At 33.2% G+C, this 19,900-nt stretch overlaps 1 protein-coding gene across 1 annotated transcript in view; it reads right to left on the bottom strand.

Moving 5' to 3' along the window:
• Window positions 1-3,826: 3,826 nt before the first annotated feature.
• Window positions 3,827-19,900, bottom strand: part of LOC145260469 (cysteine-rich venom protein latisemin-like) — a 63,643-nt gene continuing 47,569 nt past the window's right edge. The window contains exons 11-13 of the mRNA XM_080118557.1: window positions 14,321-14,434; window positions 9,325-9,339; window positions 3,827-4,157 (exon numbers count right to left, since the gene is read on the bottom strand). Coding sequence (XP_079974683.1) covers window positions 4,090-4,157; window positions 9,325-9,339; window positions 14,321-14,434 — 197 coding nt within the window. The 3' untranslated portion in view covers window positions 3,827-4,089. The remainder of the gene's footprint in view (window positions 4,158-9,324; window positions 9,340-14,320; window positions 14,435-19,900) is intronic.

The raw sequence follows: 19,900 nt of genomic DNA, 5'->3' as shown, positions 1-19,900 counted from the left end.
TAACATTAGTTTATCATTTAAGCCGATAAAAAGCCCTTTTTTTTCCGAGTCATAAAAGGATTTGGAGTTTCCTAATCAACCTTTCGGGTGCAGTTGCACGCTCTCAAAATAACTAACGTGTTGGCTTTAAAAAAATTGGTTCATTAAAACTAAACAGGTTTAGTTTTAATAAAAAAAAAAAATTTTTTTTTAAATCGCTTTGGTAATTAGATATGTCGTATGGTTATCCCTAATCGCTGAATAAAACCGCTAACGAGTTGAATGATTACGACATAAAATTAAACTCGGGTTCCTGAAACGGAAACTTCGTTTGTTTTTGTTTTTTTCTTATCAATATATTTACATTGTTATTTTGTTTTCATTTTCAATCATTCGAACAGTTTTCTTTTTCAAGTAATCCAAGTTACAAAATTCCCACTGTTTACTATGCTAAAATCACAATGACTAATGTATACCTATTAACCCTTATCCTTGAGTGGCCTCTGGGCCTTGATAAGTGGTGACACCCATGTAAAAAAAAAAAAAAAAAAATCACTCGAACAGTTTTCTTTTTATAATGTACAGTTTTAAAAGTTTAAAAACGATATAGTTTTTACTTCAGGAAAATTAATGGGTCAGTTTTTACGATGTGCCCTGTTAAAATACTGTTAAAAACTCGCTCAATATATGTTACCGTGACATAGGTTGACATATATTCGGCGGGTTTTTAATAGTATTTTGTATAGTTTTTTATTTATAACACCTTTTCACAAACTTACGGTGTTAAAGAGGGTGTGAGACGCCATCTTGAATTTTCCAACACATCGGTAAACACTGTATGTTTTTCGAGCTGAATAAATATATTACATTGAATAAAAACACAAAAAAGATATCCAGTTAGGTAGAAAAGTAACTTATCTTGCCTTTGATAACATTTATTTATATATTTGTTTTTGACTATTTTTTCGAATCTATGTGTACAGTAATCTTGCCAGGATGCGGAGGAAAATGAATGAAGGGGGAGGGGAATAAAATAAAAACATTTTGGAAACAGAGTAAGTTTGAAAGAATTGCTTTGCACAGAAAGAAATTAATGAAAAAATAAAATTAAATTTCTTTTCTTTCTTGATTTTTTTTTTAGTTTTTTATGAAAAAGGAAGTCAAAATTAAGACTATAAAAACAATTTTTATTAAGAGCGAACCTCAGTCGTCAGGTCTGTAAAAAAAAGACGTGGAATAATAAATGTTTTCTAATACAAATTGTTTTTACTTATGTGTTCATTTGTCTCTTTGAAGTTCGTTTGTTTAATATATCGGTTTGCAATATAATTTTGTCATTCTGTCAGACTCAAATTTTAAATCTATATATCTATAAAAGTGAAAGTGTGTGTGTGTGTGTGTGTGTGTGTGTGTGTGTGTGTGTGTGTGTGTGTGTGTGTGTGTGTGTGTGTGTCTGTGTACATTTCCCTACGAAATAACTCTGTCAATTTTTAGTCTACAGACTCGAAATTTGATATACAGGGTACTGAGATTTGGAAAAATCTATGTGATCGGTTTTTAGCCAGAAATTTTGCGATTAAGGGGTCAAAGTTCAACGATTTGAGCTTTGAGAACTCTACCAAACTTCTCCGACAATTTTGGGTCTACACACTTTAAATTTTAGATATAGCTTCCGTGGACATGGATCTAACTTGATAACTTGATTTGAGCCCAAAACAATAAATTTTCAGGGGTCATAATAGGGGTCAAAGTTTAAAAAATTACCCCCTTTTTTTTGCTCAGCATACACCTCCAAACACCCGGGCAACGCCGGGCACCCATGCTAGTATATATATATATGTATATATATATATATATATATATATATATATAGCTCCTTATATCAATTGACTTCATACCTTGTCTAGTGCGACTTCTGTAAAAGAGAAAAAAAGATTAAATTGATGAAGTCGCATGTTGACAGTAGCGAAGGAAAAAATTTCAAAATTCATTATCCCCACACCTGTTGAACCTCACTCCAGTTTGTTGCCAGTTATTATAGATCAGAAGCTTTTTTTGCCTTTCAGTATTACATATTCTACGGTTACACAGAAATCAAATCATTATATCGTGACTCTTCGTAGTGCCATCTTGAATTCAGCTCGGATTTCAAAGGCGTTTTGATTCTTCACAAAAAGTCATAATTTCCAGGTGGAGCCGTCATAATTAATGATGCTATGCTTTGGAAATTTTTTCATAGAACAAAGTTGACCAATGAAATCGAATGAGCGGAGCTAACGTCTCTTCTCACAAAACAGAAAGTTGATACATTAAAATTAGAAGAAATAAATACTATTCATAATTGCTGAGACTGCAATTGATTCAGTTGCAGAATAAAGACACGTAGTTAGATTAAGACTAAAGAATTAACTAACCCCATCTCTATTGAAACCCACTTTCTCTTCTTTTTTTACTTTTCTTGTCATCTTGATCTAATTGGGTTTAGGGCATCCAGATATTCACCCACTATCCTATACATTCCAACCGAGAGATATTTTTAGTAATTTAATCGTTCCTTTAAGTGCAATTGTTTGGTCTCTCTTGCACTTGGTTCACTGGATATATTTGCTAGGTAGTTTTTTCCGGGGGGGTGATTCTATACTTATATATTATGGAAATTTCCTAAGATTCTAGCTTATTTTCATGTCGTGCATTAAACCTTAGTATTTTCAAGAAAAATTATCCGTAGTTATCTTCACAAAATATTTATAAAAGACGAAATCATTTTCTTTTTCTTTATTAATTAAACTATGTCATGGTTAAAATCCTTACATTGAGCGGCTGCTGGATGATGGTGCTGGGGTAGAGGCACAGACTGTCAGCTCGACGGTCGAGTTTCGATCTTGGCTTGGAACACTTGTTTGTCCAGCCGCACTGGTGAGCTGTAAACAGCAAAGCAGTAATGTCTTTGAATGACACTATATATATATATATATATATATATATATATATATATATATATATATATATATATATAGCTCAACGTGTGGAAAGAAATCAAATTCTCACCTAAAAACATCGCTATTCCAAATCATAATTCTTATATTATGTGCATGATACAAGCCATAAATTCATTTATTAAAAGAAACTGTTGGAAATTTTTCACCATCACTCTTTGGAGGGAGTTGTAGAAGCACCTGAAAACCTAACACTAACTCATGTGGATCCACCGGAATATAACGAAACATTGGATGCAATATGTGTAGATAGAACATACACCAAATTTTATAAATTCAAGTCTATGAATTGCCCACCTGTGATTGCAGCACTAGACAATTTTGAACACAATATGTTCGATTTGATTCAACATTTAAAAATTTAAAATAAATCGGAATATTTGAATCCAGTAATCAAAAAAATAACTAAAACATTAACAAAAATACGTAACAACCCCAACTTAATAGTTCCTGCCGATAAGACGATGAACATTTATAGTATGAGTTTTAGCACTTACAACAATTCAATCATGAATGAACTGAAAAAATATTATAAACTGGCAAATGAAGAAGACATCTTTAACATATATGCATCTGCCTTGAACATTTGCTCCCAAATTAACATACAGAACAATATTGAAATCTACACTCCAAAATGGCCGAGATTTACTTTGAAGAAATAAATACAACCTGCAAATGTGAAAAGGAAGACCAGACGATTCAACACTGCTCGTCTGCCCTCTACAGCCTAACGGGTGCCAATTGCAGAATGCAATAATAACACAAAGGAATGTGTAAAAATAAGGCGGGAAATTGTTGTATGATTACATTTTGTAAAAAAAAAAAAAAAGAATTATTCATACAACTTGTGGTATTTTTTTGTGTTTAATTTATTTATTCGTTTATTTTTCGTTATTGAACAAATCCGTTGAAGTAGTACAAAGAATTATGAGACACATTGTAAGGTGCCACAACTATGTTTTGGCGCGTGAAAATTTCTTCGCGTGCATAGAACATAAGTAGATGACGTTTTCAGAAATATTTATGATGAGATATCAATTTCTTAAAATTGTATCTAACTCTTAACAATAATCTGTGATTCCTAAAATGGCAACGCTGACTTTCGCAGCAGTTGTTACATCACCCGAATCAGCAATAGCACCGTCAGCAGCAAAAGATATGTCGCCGAATACTTGAAAGAACCTGTAAAAATATATAAAGAAAACAAACATGAAAAAAAACAAATGTACACATATCTAAGACAATGGCACAAATCCTAGCAATCAACTTTCAGTCAGCATCGGAATGGGGGCCGTAATTAGATTCTAACATCCAATGCTACTAAGAATAAGCTTCTTCTTTTTTTAAGACAATTAAAAAAATTCTCAAACACCAATTAACATAACAAATAACACCTCTCTTTCAAATTCTTCAGCTTAATATTCACAGGTATACATTAATTAGAATATATATATATATATATATATATATATATATATATATTGAGGACATCGTCAAAGCTGCTGCAAAAAAGGTGGGTCTCCTGCTAAAAAAATTACTCCCACCAGAGAGTATCCTATATCTTTACAAAGCCATGATTCGCCGATACATGCAGTATTGTTGCCGCATTTGAGATGGGGCAGCTCTTATAAAGGGCCCAAAAGGTCTTAAATCTAATAGGCCATGGTCAAATTCCAACATCTCTCCCATCGCCCCAATGCTGTATCCCTGTGCCTGTTTTAATGGAATATGATCTGATGAACTCATGGCACTTGTGTCCGTCCTTGACGTACATACTCCCGACTAACCTGACAAGCAGCAAAATTCCACTCCTTCACCATTGAGTATCCTAGATGCCGGAAAGATTTCTACTCTAAGAGTTTCTTCCCTCGGACTGCTAGACTTTGGAATTCCTTCCCTGTTTTCTGCTTCCCTAACTGCACTAACCTACAAAAGTTTAAATGTAATTTAAGCAGACATCTCGCTGCTCAACTCCCCTGTTAGACAGGATCCCAAACAGTAGCCTTTTATATTCCAAGTGGCTATATGCTTTGTTTGAGATGAAAATGAGTAAAAAAAAATGTCTACCATTTCCTAAATAAGACATCGTTTTATACCTATAACAATCATTAAAGATCGAAGAATTGCTAATCTATATAATTATAAAACTCAAATGACCTTGTAACGGTTGTTGATTATACAACATCCGGTTTGCGACTTCCGGTTTAGCATGCGTACATAAACAACTAATCAACGTGATAATAAAACCTATTGTTTTACTGCGTATGTTTTCAGCGTTCCAATTGTTTTTTTATTGTTTTTTTTTTTCGCGTTTAAATTATCCAATAAACAATTGTTAATACTTTCTACATTTTTTTTTACATCATTCATTTCCGTATTACGTTTAAGTTATTGTAACGCAATTTTCTCACAAATAAATCTATTTAACCCGTTGACAACCATAAGAGCATTTTACAACGGCGATTTATCCACCGCCTTCTTTTTTTTTATTTATTCTTCATTTTTTAATACACCTTTCTTAAAAATATTCATACATTTTCTTCTACACTACCAACATAAATAAATAACACCGAAAATATGTTTTTTTTATTTGCGTTACAAATAAATAATCAACGCGACAATAAAATGTATTGTTTTACTGTGTACGTTTTCAGCGTCCCAATTGTTTTTGTTTTGTTTTGTTTTCTGTTTTTTACGCGTTTAAATTAAAAGATGTATCAAAATATGAATTTAACTAATTTAAGTATGTGAATTTAAGTATTATGGTATCTGTTCAGTGCAGATTTACCTATAAGTATAGCAAACCACTTATAATTCAATGGCTGTAAGTATTTTTTTTCAAAAATAATCAATTATAATCAACAGAACGACTCATAGAAATCTATCTATATTCTTTTTTCATTTTAATATACTTTCATAGAAATGTTTCTGTTATGTCAAAAAAAACTATTTTCTTTACGTCACAAGTGTCACGCTCATACATGAATTTCATAGCTAATATAACATACTGACCCAACGGGTCACGGGTAGTCTAGTATTAACTAACTGCTTGTATTAAGTAGAATATTTGGTTATCAACTCTTTATGTGATGCACGGGTGCCCTTCAAATACGCAACAAATTGGCCAATAGCTCAGAGTCTATGACTGCGAGGGCCTGAATTATATAACTGATTTTTCACGAAACGGTTATATATTGGTTGAAGTGCAAGATGTGTTGGATTTGAAATGCAAAAAACAAAAGACAACAGATGATTTTGCCATTTTTATTCTTTCTTGATGAATTGATAAAGTTTTGATGTTAAATTAATTAATATTTAAAAGAATTTTGATTTGTTTTGAAAATTTTTAGATGAAGATCGATAATTTGTATTATTGGAATTATTCGAACTACTATTATCATCTCGGCTGTTATTATCGCAATCTTTTGTCCAATGTAACCGTTGACCTTCTTCAGGTGCATCTGTTTTGAACTCGGAAATTTTAATGTCCACCTCAAGAACTGATATGTCCCACGAAACGGATGTATTCATTTGAAATAGCTGAGTGGTTTTTGCTACAGTATTCGAATAATGATCTAGTAAATCGCCTCACTGAACGCTATGGCGAGACCTTAGCGTGAGGCTCTCGGCGTACCTTCCAATATCTCTCTCAAGTGGCTCTACTAGTCAGTATTTATGGCTTAACCAGCCAATCATCATCTTGGGAAGAGGAACCCGGGTGTAATCATATCTATTACATCAATAATATCTATTTTAATTTTTATTGTTTTAATTTATCAATAATTTAAAATAAAATACTAATGTAGATGTCTATAAGTATTAAATTTCTATAACTGTAAAATAAACATAATTTATCTATAGTTTTATTTGTATGGATCAACACTTTAAATTGCAAAACATCGTCCTTGGCTTCCTTCTACATCTACCAACGGTAGAGTATTCTGTACTCAAATTAGCTGCCACTTCGTCACTCCCAAAAAGAAAAAGGTTTCACAGAAACATGTGAACTCAAAATATTTTCCAACCAATAAAAATCGTTTCAAACTCCAAAAGTAACAATACAGTGTGAAGGCTTGGTGGACAGAAATTCAGAATTCTTCCAAGAACACCTAGAGATGCGCATTGACTCTCAGACGTGCAACCCAGAAGACTGGAATATGCCACGCTATAATCCCTTTAAGCCTACTTCTCTATTTCCACTCACAAGGTAGACTTACACACACACGCACACATACTCACAATGGAACTTTTAAACTAATTCTTGTCTACGTCTTTCAAAGTTTATTTTACATTTCTGTAAAATTGTTGATATAAATATATTTTGTTTGTTCAACCACGTTTTCTTACTTTCATTCCAAAATTACCGTTGTTGAATTAGATTATGCTAACTGATCATTCATTTATATAATTCATAATTTTATCATTCTTTTTTTATTCATCAATGCATGCATATTAATAAACGAAAATTCCATGAGCAGAGTTTCTTTCCTAGAACTGTCCGTCTGTGGGAAAAAATACCGGCTGACAATAACATGATCGTTTTCAAGTTTAATGTAACTAAGTTCTTAAGTAATATATACCCAAGTTCCACCATTACTGATCACTACGACGTTGTCTCACCATTTGCCTAATACGTATTAGCCTTTATCCTAGAGTGAACTCTTGGCCTTGATAAGTGGTGACCATTAAGCAAAAAAATTGTTAGACTGTCATTGGCACATTCCAAAGATATCCATCCATCCATCCATCCAGCGAGGTCGTAGCCGAGATTGAACTCACTATACGAATTTTGTTGTGCAATTCAAATGTTGTCGGTAGCTGAATACTTGATGCTTCGTCAGGGCTATCAAGGGTATTTTTTATTGTGACGCCATCACTAGATGGGGTGCCTACCACGGCTTAAGAGATTCCCATCTACCCTCGAGAGAAGAATAGACCATGCCAGTTTCTCAATCTGGGATCTTGCCTCGCGGTACATATAGCACCTTGCCTTCCCAAATGGTCACCCATCTGGTACGGGCCAAGCTCAATGTTGCTTAAGTTCGGTGATCTGGCGAGAATCGGTGTGTCAACGTGATCTGGCGAGAATCGGTTTGTCAATGTGATAAAAAGATGTACTCGCAACAAAATATGCTACCTGTAGCCACTGGTGGTACTACAAAGCAGTAACCCCGACGTGTACAAGGTACGCTACATAGGTGATATACCTCCAAAACGAACAACCTTCTGACCAAGAACAATAACCTGACATTTGAAAATATAAACACAAACAAGTGAACAATAAATATATAATTCGCCGAAGAATTAAAAGAAAACGAATATATATGTGTGTGTGTGTGTGTGTGTGTGTGTGTGTGTGTGTGTGTGTGTGTGTGTGTGTGTGTGTGTGTGTGTGTGTGTGTGTGTGATTATATATATATAATTGTTTGTAATATACTGAGTTTTACTGGGTTCGTATAATTAAGTAAATTTTCATATACCAATAAATTTTAAGCCAAAGAGAGATGTCTTAAAAAGTAAGCTACAAAATTATCATATTTCATAATTGACCATTAATATACTGTACTAACAAAACCAAGACTTCAAAAAATGAATTGACAGCAACAAAAAGTGTATTTCATTGTAAGTTACAATTGTTTCAATACCAGTTGGACAATCTCAAGCATTATGGCGTTTGAAAATTTTCACATAACCAGCATTTCTTCAGACTTCTTAAATAAAAAACACTTTGACAATAGAACATTGTTTAAAGAAAATTCCTTTAACGGAAATGAAGCATGCGAAAACATTTACCCTGGAATCATCCTCCGTCAAAAGCCCATTCAAATATTTATATATGACCTACTTTTTCGTATCCTTATTTAAAAAACAGTCATAAGAAGTTTCCACAAAACCCCGTAGCCATTTAAAACCTGTTAATAGTACTATTCGTTGAATTCCTAAATTAGATTTCTATATTTCTTTATTTCACATAATTAATTTTAAAAAAAATTATTTTTAAATTTTATTTCCATATTTATGATATGGCCAGAACAACCTTGCTATAACGTTACGGTTAATTTTTAGTTTCGTATTCGCTCATTTGTGGCATCAATGTTTACAAAATATGGATTATCTTATTACTCCTCAGGCGACTTAAATTGTTGCTTTCCACTGAAAATGAAATATATATATATATATATATATATATATATATATATATATATATATATATATATATATATATATATATATATATACGAGCAGCGTTATATGTTCATCTGTTTTATTTTTCAATGAGAGCTTTAAAAAACGATTTCTCCTTGAAGAATTTATTGAATGAAATAATTGCACAAAAATCGTTTCTTACCTGATCCGTTTATATCTGTGTATTTTATGTGAAAAGAAAGAAAAGAAGGGTATTATAAAATATTGTCAAGTAACAATCCAATAACTCGATAAAAAATACTATTCAAAATAAAGAGAAAAGATAATTTATTAGTTTCTTTAAATCTCTTCATTGAATATTACAATTTCATAATTAGCAGGGGCGTGCAACAAGTAATGTGCCTAACCCATTTTTAGCTGAAATTTTGCATGTACAATGATTTATATCTCTACGGGTTATGGGGCAAATTACAGCTCTCAACTAATTGTGGTTTCCGTTTTACAGGTGTTTGAATTGAGTCAGGTGTGAAATGGAGCATGTTGAATGTCGAGCAGTCCGTTTTTTTGTATTTGAAAGGACGTACACAACTTTTGATGAAATGAAAGAAACTTATGGTGATAATGCCCCATCATATGACCTTGTAAAACGCTGGCATCGTGAATTCAAACATGGCCGGAAGTCTGTGGAAATAGCTCCCAGACCTGGCCGCCTCCCCCCTACTGCCATTGATGAGGCATCTGTCCGTCGAGGCTGCCATTTTGGAAGATCGGCGCATTACTATTCGCCAAATAGCCCAAGATGTCAAGATTAGTACAGGGTCTGTGGAAACTATCATTCATGACTATTTGCATATGCATAAGGTGTCTGCCAGATGGATTCCCAGGTTGCTCACACCATTCCAGAAGCGAGAACGCATCAAGTGCTCGAAGATGAATTTGGTGATGTGCCAAGAAGATGAGTAAAAATTTTTCAAAAGACTGATTACACAGAATGAAACCTGGCTCCATCACTATGATCCAGAGACCAAAGCCCAGTCAATGCAGTGAAAGCACTTGGACTCACCACCTCCAAAGAAGGCAAGGGTGCCGTCCTCTGCTGGCAAGGTCATGCTCACAGTCTTCTGGGACCAGGATGGAGTAGTGATGACAGATTTCCTGGTAACGGGTACTACAATTACAGGAGCCTATTATGCTTCACTTTTGAGGAAATTAAGGGAAGCTATCAAATCAAGAGGCGGGGCAATATCAGCAAAGGTACCCTCCTCCTGCAGGACAACGCTTCGGTCCACAACTCGCATGTTGCCAGATCAGAAGCACGGGCGTGTGGTTATGAAATTCTCCCCCATTCTCCCTACTCTCCTGACCTTGCACCCTCTGACTTTCACCTCTTCCCAACCATGAAGTTGTTTTTGAAAGGAAAGCGTTTCCCAAATGATGCAGTCTTGATTTCTGAAGTCACGTCGTGGTTGGAGGACCAATCTGGGTTGTTCTACAAAAACGGTCTCCAGAGCTGCATCAAACGATGGGAGAAACGCATAACTCTGGATGGTTCCTATGTAGAGAAAGACTAATAACTGTGCTAAGTTTCGTTGATCTACTGCTATGGGAAGTGGGTCAGGGGCATTACTTATTGCACGCCCCTCGCATCTCCCTTGCCAATTTATTAAAACAAAATATTTTGTAAGTTTAGAGTCAGAATTACACCCCTCCGTTAGATATTATTATTTTACAATTATCTCTCTTGCCATATTCTCCAAAAAATTTAGAAGTTTACAATGTCACTTTATTTACTTTCAAATCTATATCTCTACTTTGTGTGTCTGTCTCTGTATGTGTATGTTTGTGAGTTTTTTCCCTATGGACTCTGAAACGGCTGGGCCGATTTTTATTTTTTTAATTTCACACAAGTGTACTTCGTGTCAGTGTTCTTAGATAGGTTTTGTATAGGAATGCCTCCGATAAGTATTGAAAATCAATAATCGAAAACATCCGAGTAAGAAGGAATAGTTTGTTTTGATCAAAGTTAACATCCTTATACAGCTTAACATTGCAAGTACATTTGAAAAGTCTTATCACTGCACAAACAGAAGGGTCTGGTGTATAAAATCAACAGTAGATCCTTTGATAAGACACAGCCGTGTTCGAAATGAATGTTCCTGTTCAAAGAACAATTGAACCAAGATACTTGACTTTTGCATTCTAAACTTTAATTCAAGTCATTATCTAAAACTAATTTCATAAAATAAACAGTAGATTCTCTACGGTGCAATGTAGACTACAGTTTATTGTGGACTAAGTTACTGCGAGGAAGCATGTGAAGCTTCCCCCTGGCGCACCGCAGTGAGTCCCCGACTAGAGCAAGCAATTAATAAACATAATTGAAAAATGGACAATTTTTCAGATTTCGGTGATAATAAACGTATTGGAAGTGTGAAATATTCGTTGATCCTTATTCAATCCCGGGCAACGTCAGGTTTCCCTGCTAGCATGTAACTTATATTTACATAGAATAATGTTTTAGTAAAAGTTGAATTTGCGGTTCCATTTGAAGAAAATTTGGACTGGGCACATCAGCGTAAGTTGGAAAGATATGATGATCTGAAAGAAGAATGTATCAGAAATGGCTGGAAAACCATTATATTTCCTATCGAAGTCTGATGCCGAGGTTTTATTACAAACTCAACCTCCACGTTCTTGAATAATCTTGGTCTTTCTCTATCAGACAAGAAAAAATATAAAGAAAATACAAGACAAGGCTCTGTCTGCATCATCGTGGATATGGTTGGTTGGTTTGTTGGTTGCTTTTGTTTTACGGCATATCAACCCTTTTCGGGTTATTTAAGACTGAATCCAAAGATTTTGATGAAAAATTTTTTAATAGAATATATATTTGTTTTTGTTTTTTTTTTCAAGTCGGTTTCTATTTAACCCATAGTTGGGACCCTAACAGGTACTACCACTCCGGGTCAGAGTGGACCTAGTAGTAATGGCAATTAAAGGTTGGCTCTACACTTCCCAAAGCCCGCAAGCTGGGGCCTCACCACTGGATATAGTTTAAGGTCATATCCAGGACCCGTTGATATGGCAATCCCACAGATTGACAACAATCCAACAAAGTCTGGTGGTATCGTGAGATACTGCTGGGGCCCTCTGGGCTAGTGGTAATGATGCTTTGGCCCCAAAACCATGCATGAACCCAGAATCATCATCTGATGAAGGCTTTGTTGGAAGCAATACTGCTGTAAAAGCAACAGTTATTGTATACAATTTTTTTTCATTTTTACATTAATTCAATTTCAAAACAATAGAACTGCACGCCTGTGGAATTGTCTTCCGTTTTCCTGCTTTCCGGCTGACTACAATATGGTTGTCTTTAAGTCTAACGTAAATAAGTTCTTGATGAGCCGTTCCATATAAGTTATCAAATTTACCAAATTTTCATTACTAATGATTACTATATTGTCCAATTTCTAATGTACACTCTTTAACCCTTATCCTTGAGTGGCCTCTTGGCCTTGATAATGTGGTGATGCCTATGTAAAAAAAAAAAAAGTTCATTATAGCAACCTGAATACATGTTGAATAAATAGCGATAGTATTCTAAAAATCCAATATAGATTCCTGAAAATTTAGAGAGGATGGCAAAGGAAATATATATTAAATCATATTATCTAAACAATGAAAGTAACATCGATCACAACCTCTTTGTTTAATTTGTTTATATATGATTTAAAACAAGATCATGTTATAGAAGTAGTAATTTCTCATTATTTCCAGCTTCTCGAAAATTTTAGGTCTCCATATTGTATTTTTTAATGTGACCACTTTTTATTAAATATTAATTTTTCTCATAATATTTATTCAAGGGAGATTACTACTCTTCATATGTGTGACCACTAAATTCACTTCTTCTCCAGTTTTCTCAGCTCACCATTCATTTCCTTCATCTGACGATGATTGGACACAGAATCGAAAACGTTAATGAAACCTATGGAACATATATTAACATTTTTAGAAGTACATACAAGAAAAAAAAAAGATAATAAAAATTGAAAAAATAAAAAAGGTATAATTAAACAGAAGTTGTCTGTTATTTTTAACAATGTTTGTTTAAAATAAAAATTGCTGCCTAACCCTAACCCTATGCGTGAACTCTTTATCGCTTACTTTATAGCGCATAAAAATGCAATTTTACCTAATCTTCCGTAAAAATTACTATTAACTATAAATAACTTTCTACTCGATGAATTTTTGTAATTTTTGGATATATTACTATTTTCAACATGACAGTTAGGTACGTAGCATTAGTTTTGCTTAAAACGAATTATTTATTTAAAAAATCGATCCGTCGACTCTACCTTAACAAGCACCAAAATATGTTTTAATATTGAAGGTAGGATTGGGGTTATTTTTTTGGTTTGATTTCAATGATTTCATTGATTTCAATGGTATAAATAATTTAATTTAAAATATTTGTCTTTTATTTAAAAGTAAAGCTGAAACAGGATTTCTTTGTAAATAATAAACGACTGCGATACCATTTCAACATCAAAAAAAAACTTTAGTAACACAAACATAAAAAGAGTTTTATTATTTATTAGAAGGGTGGCCTGACGTTGCCCGGGATTGAATGACGATCGACGAATGTTTCACACTCCCATATTTTCATTGTCATCAAAAATCGATGAATTCACGCATTTTGTTTTTCAATCAAATCAATTGATTGCATGCTCTAGTTAGGGACCCATCACAGTGCACCAGGAGATAGCTCACATGCCTCTCGCAGTGACTAAGTTCACAATATATTTTAGTCTACATTGCACTGTAGAGAACCTAGTGTTGATTTTATAAAATTAATTTTTATATGTAATGGCTTGAATTAAAGATTAAAATGCAAAAGTCAAGTATCTTACTTCAATTATGCTATTAAGTGAAACATTCATTTCAAACGCGCTCCTGTTATACCAAAGAACCTACTAACTTGATGCTACTAATTTATATACATACTTGAAATTTTTCGAAAACTATTTTCATTAATAATTAATTTTCTATCATATGGTTTTTCATTATTTTTTAATATTTTCATTATTGTGACATGAGAATCCAGTAGATACCATTATTTTCACTTGGAATTCAATAATTTTCGAATTTCGCTAACAAAGAAGAACCGAAAGATGTTAGAAATTATTTATACTTACAAGGACACACTTTACACAACCAGGGACAGCGAGATGGGACATTGTCTAATTTGCACATCTTAGAGCTGTATGTAGACTCACATAGAGCTGGTCGGTCCCTGATCGCACAATCAACTATAATAGAAAACAAAATAACCTTAGTCTGCATTTTGATACGGTTATTCCAATTTAGGTTGTTCAGTGTGGGGGTTAGAGTGTTCAGTGTGGGAGTGTGGGTTGTCGTGCCTTGTCTAACATTACTAACCCTAAGTAGTAGTACATGTCAGTACATAATTTTTAGTTACATGTCGAGGTTTGATGTATGAACTAAATAAAATCTATCCTTCAGCATTATATATATATACCCTAGCTGTACCCTGCCACGCGTTGCTGTGGCTTAATTTCGTGTAATGGAAAATTCTAATAAAAAGAGGAAATGCATGTTTCTTATATTCTTAGTACAGCAATCCACTCCAAAAGGTAAAAAAAAAGGCGAAAATAAAAAAAATATGGTACACTTGCAGAATTGGATCCGGATCTTCGGGAGTTACCATCAATCATGGCTTGGTCTCAACAAACATTCAGTGGATTAAGCCGAAATTTGCTAAACCATTGAAACGCTAAATAGTTTTCTTTTTTATTGTATTCAAAAATGTGAGTTTTTAATTAATAATTGGGTAAGGGGGGCTTACTATACACAGATTCGAAAAAGTTGTTCAAAAACGAATAAATGAAAGCAAAGGTAAGGTAAATTACGTTTCTATCTAACTGGATAATTTTTTAGTGTTTCTATTTAATGTAAAATGTTTAATTGGCTGAAAAAACGCAGTGTTTATCCATGTATTTGAAAAAGACGAATGGTCGCGGACTCTGTTGAATACGTTAAGTTTGGGAAAATCAGTTAAAAACTATATAAAACAATGTCAGACACCTACTGATTATATGTTATTGTGACATAGGTTGACATAGTCGGTGGGTTTCTGATAGTATTTTGTATAGTTTTTTAGTTTTAAATCATTTTCTCAAACTTAACATCATCAACAGTGTCCATCACCGTTTGTATTTTTCAAATACACTGATAAACACTGTTCTTCGAGCTGACTCAACGTTATAGTAAATAAAACAGGTTTGTATTACTAAACACAGAAACGAAAAAGTTGTTGAAAAATAAATATAACAAATAAATGTTATCAAAGGCAAGATAAGTTACTTTTCTACTTAACTGGATAAGATTTTAGTGTTTTTATTTAGTGTAAAATGTTTAATCGGTTTGAAAAAATGTAGTGTTTATCTGTATACTTGAAAAATACAAATGGCGGCAGACTGTTGAACACATTAACTTTGGGAAAATGAGTTAAAACTAAAAAAACTATACAAAATACTGTCAGGAACTCACTCAATATATGTTACTGTGACATAGGCAGACATGTATTCAGTGGTTTTTAACAGTATTTTGTATAGTTTTTTTTTTAGTTTTAACTCATTTTCCCAAACCTAATGTGTTAACACAGTCTGCCGCCATTTGTAATTTTCAAATATAACAGTAAACGCTGTGTTTTTTGAGCAGAATAAAAATTATTCATTAAAAAAACAAAAAAAAATTATCCATTTCGGTAATAAAGTAACATATCTTGCCTTTGATAATATTTGTTAATAAGGTCACGTGAGTCGATTAATGGGTGCTAATGCACTTACTGATCCGCGCTATTTTTTTAAATCGTATTTCCAAGCTTAATTAAAGTTTTATGTTTTTTTTTGGTATTTTTTTTTAGATTAGGTCCACCTCTACAATTTTCTTTTAAATGACGACTTTTAAAGGTTTCCGACTATGCTGAATACAGAAATCGCATTGAAATTTTGCAGAAATAAGTAGTTATCGAGATATAGATAGTTGTTTTATGCATTGTATTCTTTGGCGGCCATCTTTGTTACGCGCATAGATTTGTTTATGACGCGCGTAGCGTGTAAAAAAGACGGCTGCCAGAGATTACAATGCATTATACAAATTTTTAATATCTCGATAACTACTTATTTCTGCAAAATTTCAATGCGATTTCCGTATTCAGCATAGTCGAAAACCTATAAGAATCGTCATTTAAAAGAAAACTGTGGAGGTGGACCTAATCTAAAAATTTACCTTTTTTTTTTCATTCAATTAAAAGGTACAGAATAGGTACAAAACACCCTCTTCTCCCAATGTTAAGAATGGCTTTTTAAATAATAACGGCACGGATCAATACGTGCACGAGTACCCAATTTCTTTATAAGCATTCATATTTTCTTATATAAAAACAGCTTCTGTAAAAAAAAAAAAAAAGAAAAAACGTGTACATTCAATCTTTGTTAAAAAAAGGTTTTCTTGAAAAAAAAAAATACGGTAAAAAAAGCAAAGAACAAAACGTTAATCGGTATTCATGCAGAGAGTGATCCTTGCTGAAATAATAACGTTATTATTTAAAAAGCCATTCTTAACATGGGGAGGGGTTTTGTACCTATTCTGTACCTTACAATTGAATAAAAAACATATCATAAAACTTTAATTAAACGTGGAAATGCGATTTTAAAAAATAGCGCAGATCACTCTCTGCATCAACACCGAAAGTACAGAATAGTTAGAAAACATCCTCCCTCCCTATGTTAAGAATGGCTTCCTAAATAATGTTAATGATTCAGTACTGTTCCTTGTCTGCTTAAGTTTAACTTTTGTTTATTAAATTGTTAGGTGAAAGTCCAGAATAGTTACAAAACACCCCTATCCCCATGTTAAGAATGGCTTTCTAAATAATAACGTCATTATTTCAGCGGGGTAGCTTTTCTGCATAAGTACCATGTTTTGTTTTTAAATTGTTAGGTGAAAGGACAGAATAGTTACAAAATACCATCCCCATGTTAAGGATGTCTTTCTAAATAACATTATTTCAGCACGGTATTTTCTATGCATACGTACTATCTATTTTTGTTTATTAAATTGTTAGATGAAAGTATAGAATAGATGCAAAACTCACTCCCCATGTTAAGAATAGCTTTCTAAATAACGGTATTATTTCAGCACGGTATCTTCTCTGCATAAGTACTATCTTTTGTTTATTAAATTGTTAGGTGAAAATATAAAATAGTTACAGAACACTCTCCCTTTCCCATGTTAAGAATGGCTTTCTTAATAGCGTTATTTCAGCACGGTACCTTCTCTGCATAAGTACCATGTTTTGTTTATTAAATTGTTAGGTAAAAGTATAGAATAGTAACAAAACGTCATCCCCATGTTAAGAATGGCTTTCTAAATAACGTTATTATTCTATTATTATATTATTATGGTACTTTCTCTGCATAAGTACCATGTTTTGTTTATTAAATTGTTAGGTGATTACACATGAATGGATAGTCTGGTGGAAGATAAAAAATCCAATGACGGTAAAATCCAAATGTAAAACTTCAAGAAAGTTAAAAGAATTTCCATTTGTACAAGTAAAATCCAAGGAAATCCCGTAATTGGAAGAAGATGGTCCATAATAATCCAAAGGCAGAAATCCATGGAATAATTCACAAAAATTTGTACAAGGAAAAAAATAATATTAATAAAAGAAAAATAACATGTGCTTTTCACTCTACTTCCGAGACATAACTATAAATAATAATTTTTATTTATAGTTATGTCTCGGAAGGAGATGAGAAGGAGAGTATTTCTTCGAAACTCCGCGGATTAAGGACTATCCATTTATCTAGTGTTTCCTTTTCAGATTAAATATATTTTTAACTTATTTCAAAGTGTTTTTTAACATATTTTATTAACTGTTTGCTCATATTATGAGCTCTATTTCCTATTTGGTTTTATCGAGCTTTTATATCTGGCTGAGATAATTTTATAAATATTAATTTTTTAATATTTATAATTTACTTTAATTTTACCATCTTGGATCATTTTGGTAAATTCAATTGTAATTTTCATTTTATATATATATATATATATATATATATATATATATATATATATATATATATATATATATATATATATAGGGTGACTCAAAAAAATGTACTCACACTTTAACCCTTGCTAACATGCTGTCTTTTTTGTGTTGCAGGTGTGAGGTATGAACCACAGCATGGCAGGAAATCAACTTAGCTTAGAAGAGAGGAAGTTTGTCCTGAAATGTTATTGGAAGACAGAAAACGCCATTGAAGTGCAAAGACGATTCAGAAGGGAATTCACAAGACCACCACCAACGCGCTGGACCATTGCTCGCATCAAAGAGAAATTTGAAGCAGATGGAACCGTCCAGAACGTCAACAAGAAACGTTCTGGACGACCTCGGACATCCACGAACCCTGGAAAAGAAGAGCAGGTGCAGGAAACACTCTTTCGATCACCACAGAAATCACTTCGACAAATTACTTGGGAAACCCACACCTCAAAAGATAGCGTCCATCGCATCATGAAGCGTCTGCACTGGAAATGCTACATTCCAACACTAATTCATGCTCTCAACGAAGACGATCCTGACTGGAGAGTCGAATTCTGTGAATGGTACCTGGCAAAATGTGCAGAAGATGCAGGGTTTCCCCACAAAATTGTGTGGAGCGATGAGGCAACCTTTAAATTAAATGGCACCATTAATCGCCATAATTGCACGTACTGGGGTCCTATAAATCCTCATGTAACACTTGAACACCATGTAAACTTGCCAGGAGTAACAGTGTGGTGGGGGATATCCGCACTGGGCATCATAGGGCCATTTTTTATTAACGGGACTGTCACTGGTGAGAGATACCTTAACTTGCTTTAGGAGTTTGTTGGTCCACAAATTTCAAACATGATTCTTTAATTACATTTATCTTATGTATTTGAAGCTATTCTATTTCACTGTATGTTCATAAATAAAGGATTTCTCGTCATTCGAAGTGTGGGTATATTTTTTGAGACTCCCTGTATATATATATATATATATATATATATATATATATATATATATATATATATATATATATATATATATATATATATATATAATTACATAACTTCTTCAATAACTTTGGTCTTTCTATAATTATCGAACCAAACAAAAATCTTCAAATTTTCTAGACGTTACACTTAATCTTAACACCAAAACTCATAGACCCTATATCATAAACCCAACCTTACGCTTTTATACGTCCATAAATCTTCTAACCACCCCAACTCAATTATAAAATCTATAGTACCATCCGTCTCTAGAAGAATTTCTGCTCTTTCTGCTGATAAAAAACTTTTAATCAATATGATAATTTCTTCAATAATGCCTTAAGGAACTTAGGACACAATGAAAAGATTAAATACAACCATTATGCTCCTCCTACTGGCCGCCTTAAATCTGTAATCACACACAATATAACTCGCAAGAAACCAGTTCAAATAACAAGATCTGTCACTATCAGTAACAATGTACCAGTCTACATATATAATCCAAACCAAAATACTAATCGTAATACCTATAACCCACCCAGTCGCATCAGGAGAAAGAAAAATATTTGGTTTAATCCTCCATTTAGCGTAAATGTCAAAACTAATATACCTAAGGAATTCTTCAACATTGTACAAAACTCTTTCAAATACCCACACAGATA

Source organism: Euprymna scolopes, chromosome 36 (assembly GCF_053919585.1).
Source record: "Euprymna scolopes isolate OS-2025 chromosome 36, ASM5391958v1, whole genome shotgun sequence".
Lineage (NCBI taxonomy): Eukaryota > Metazoa > Mollusca > Cephalopoda > Sepiida > Sepiolidae > Euprymna > Euprymna scolopes.
Note: the sequence above shows the minus strand (reverse complement) of the source record. Positions and strands in the feature narration are given on the sequence as shown.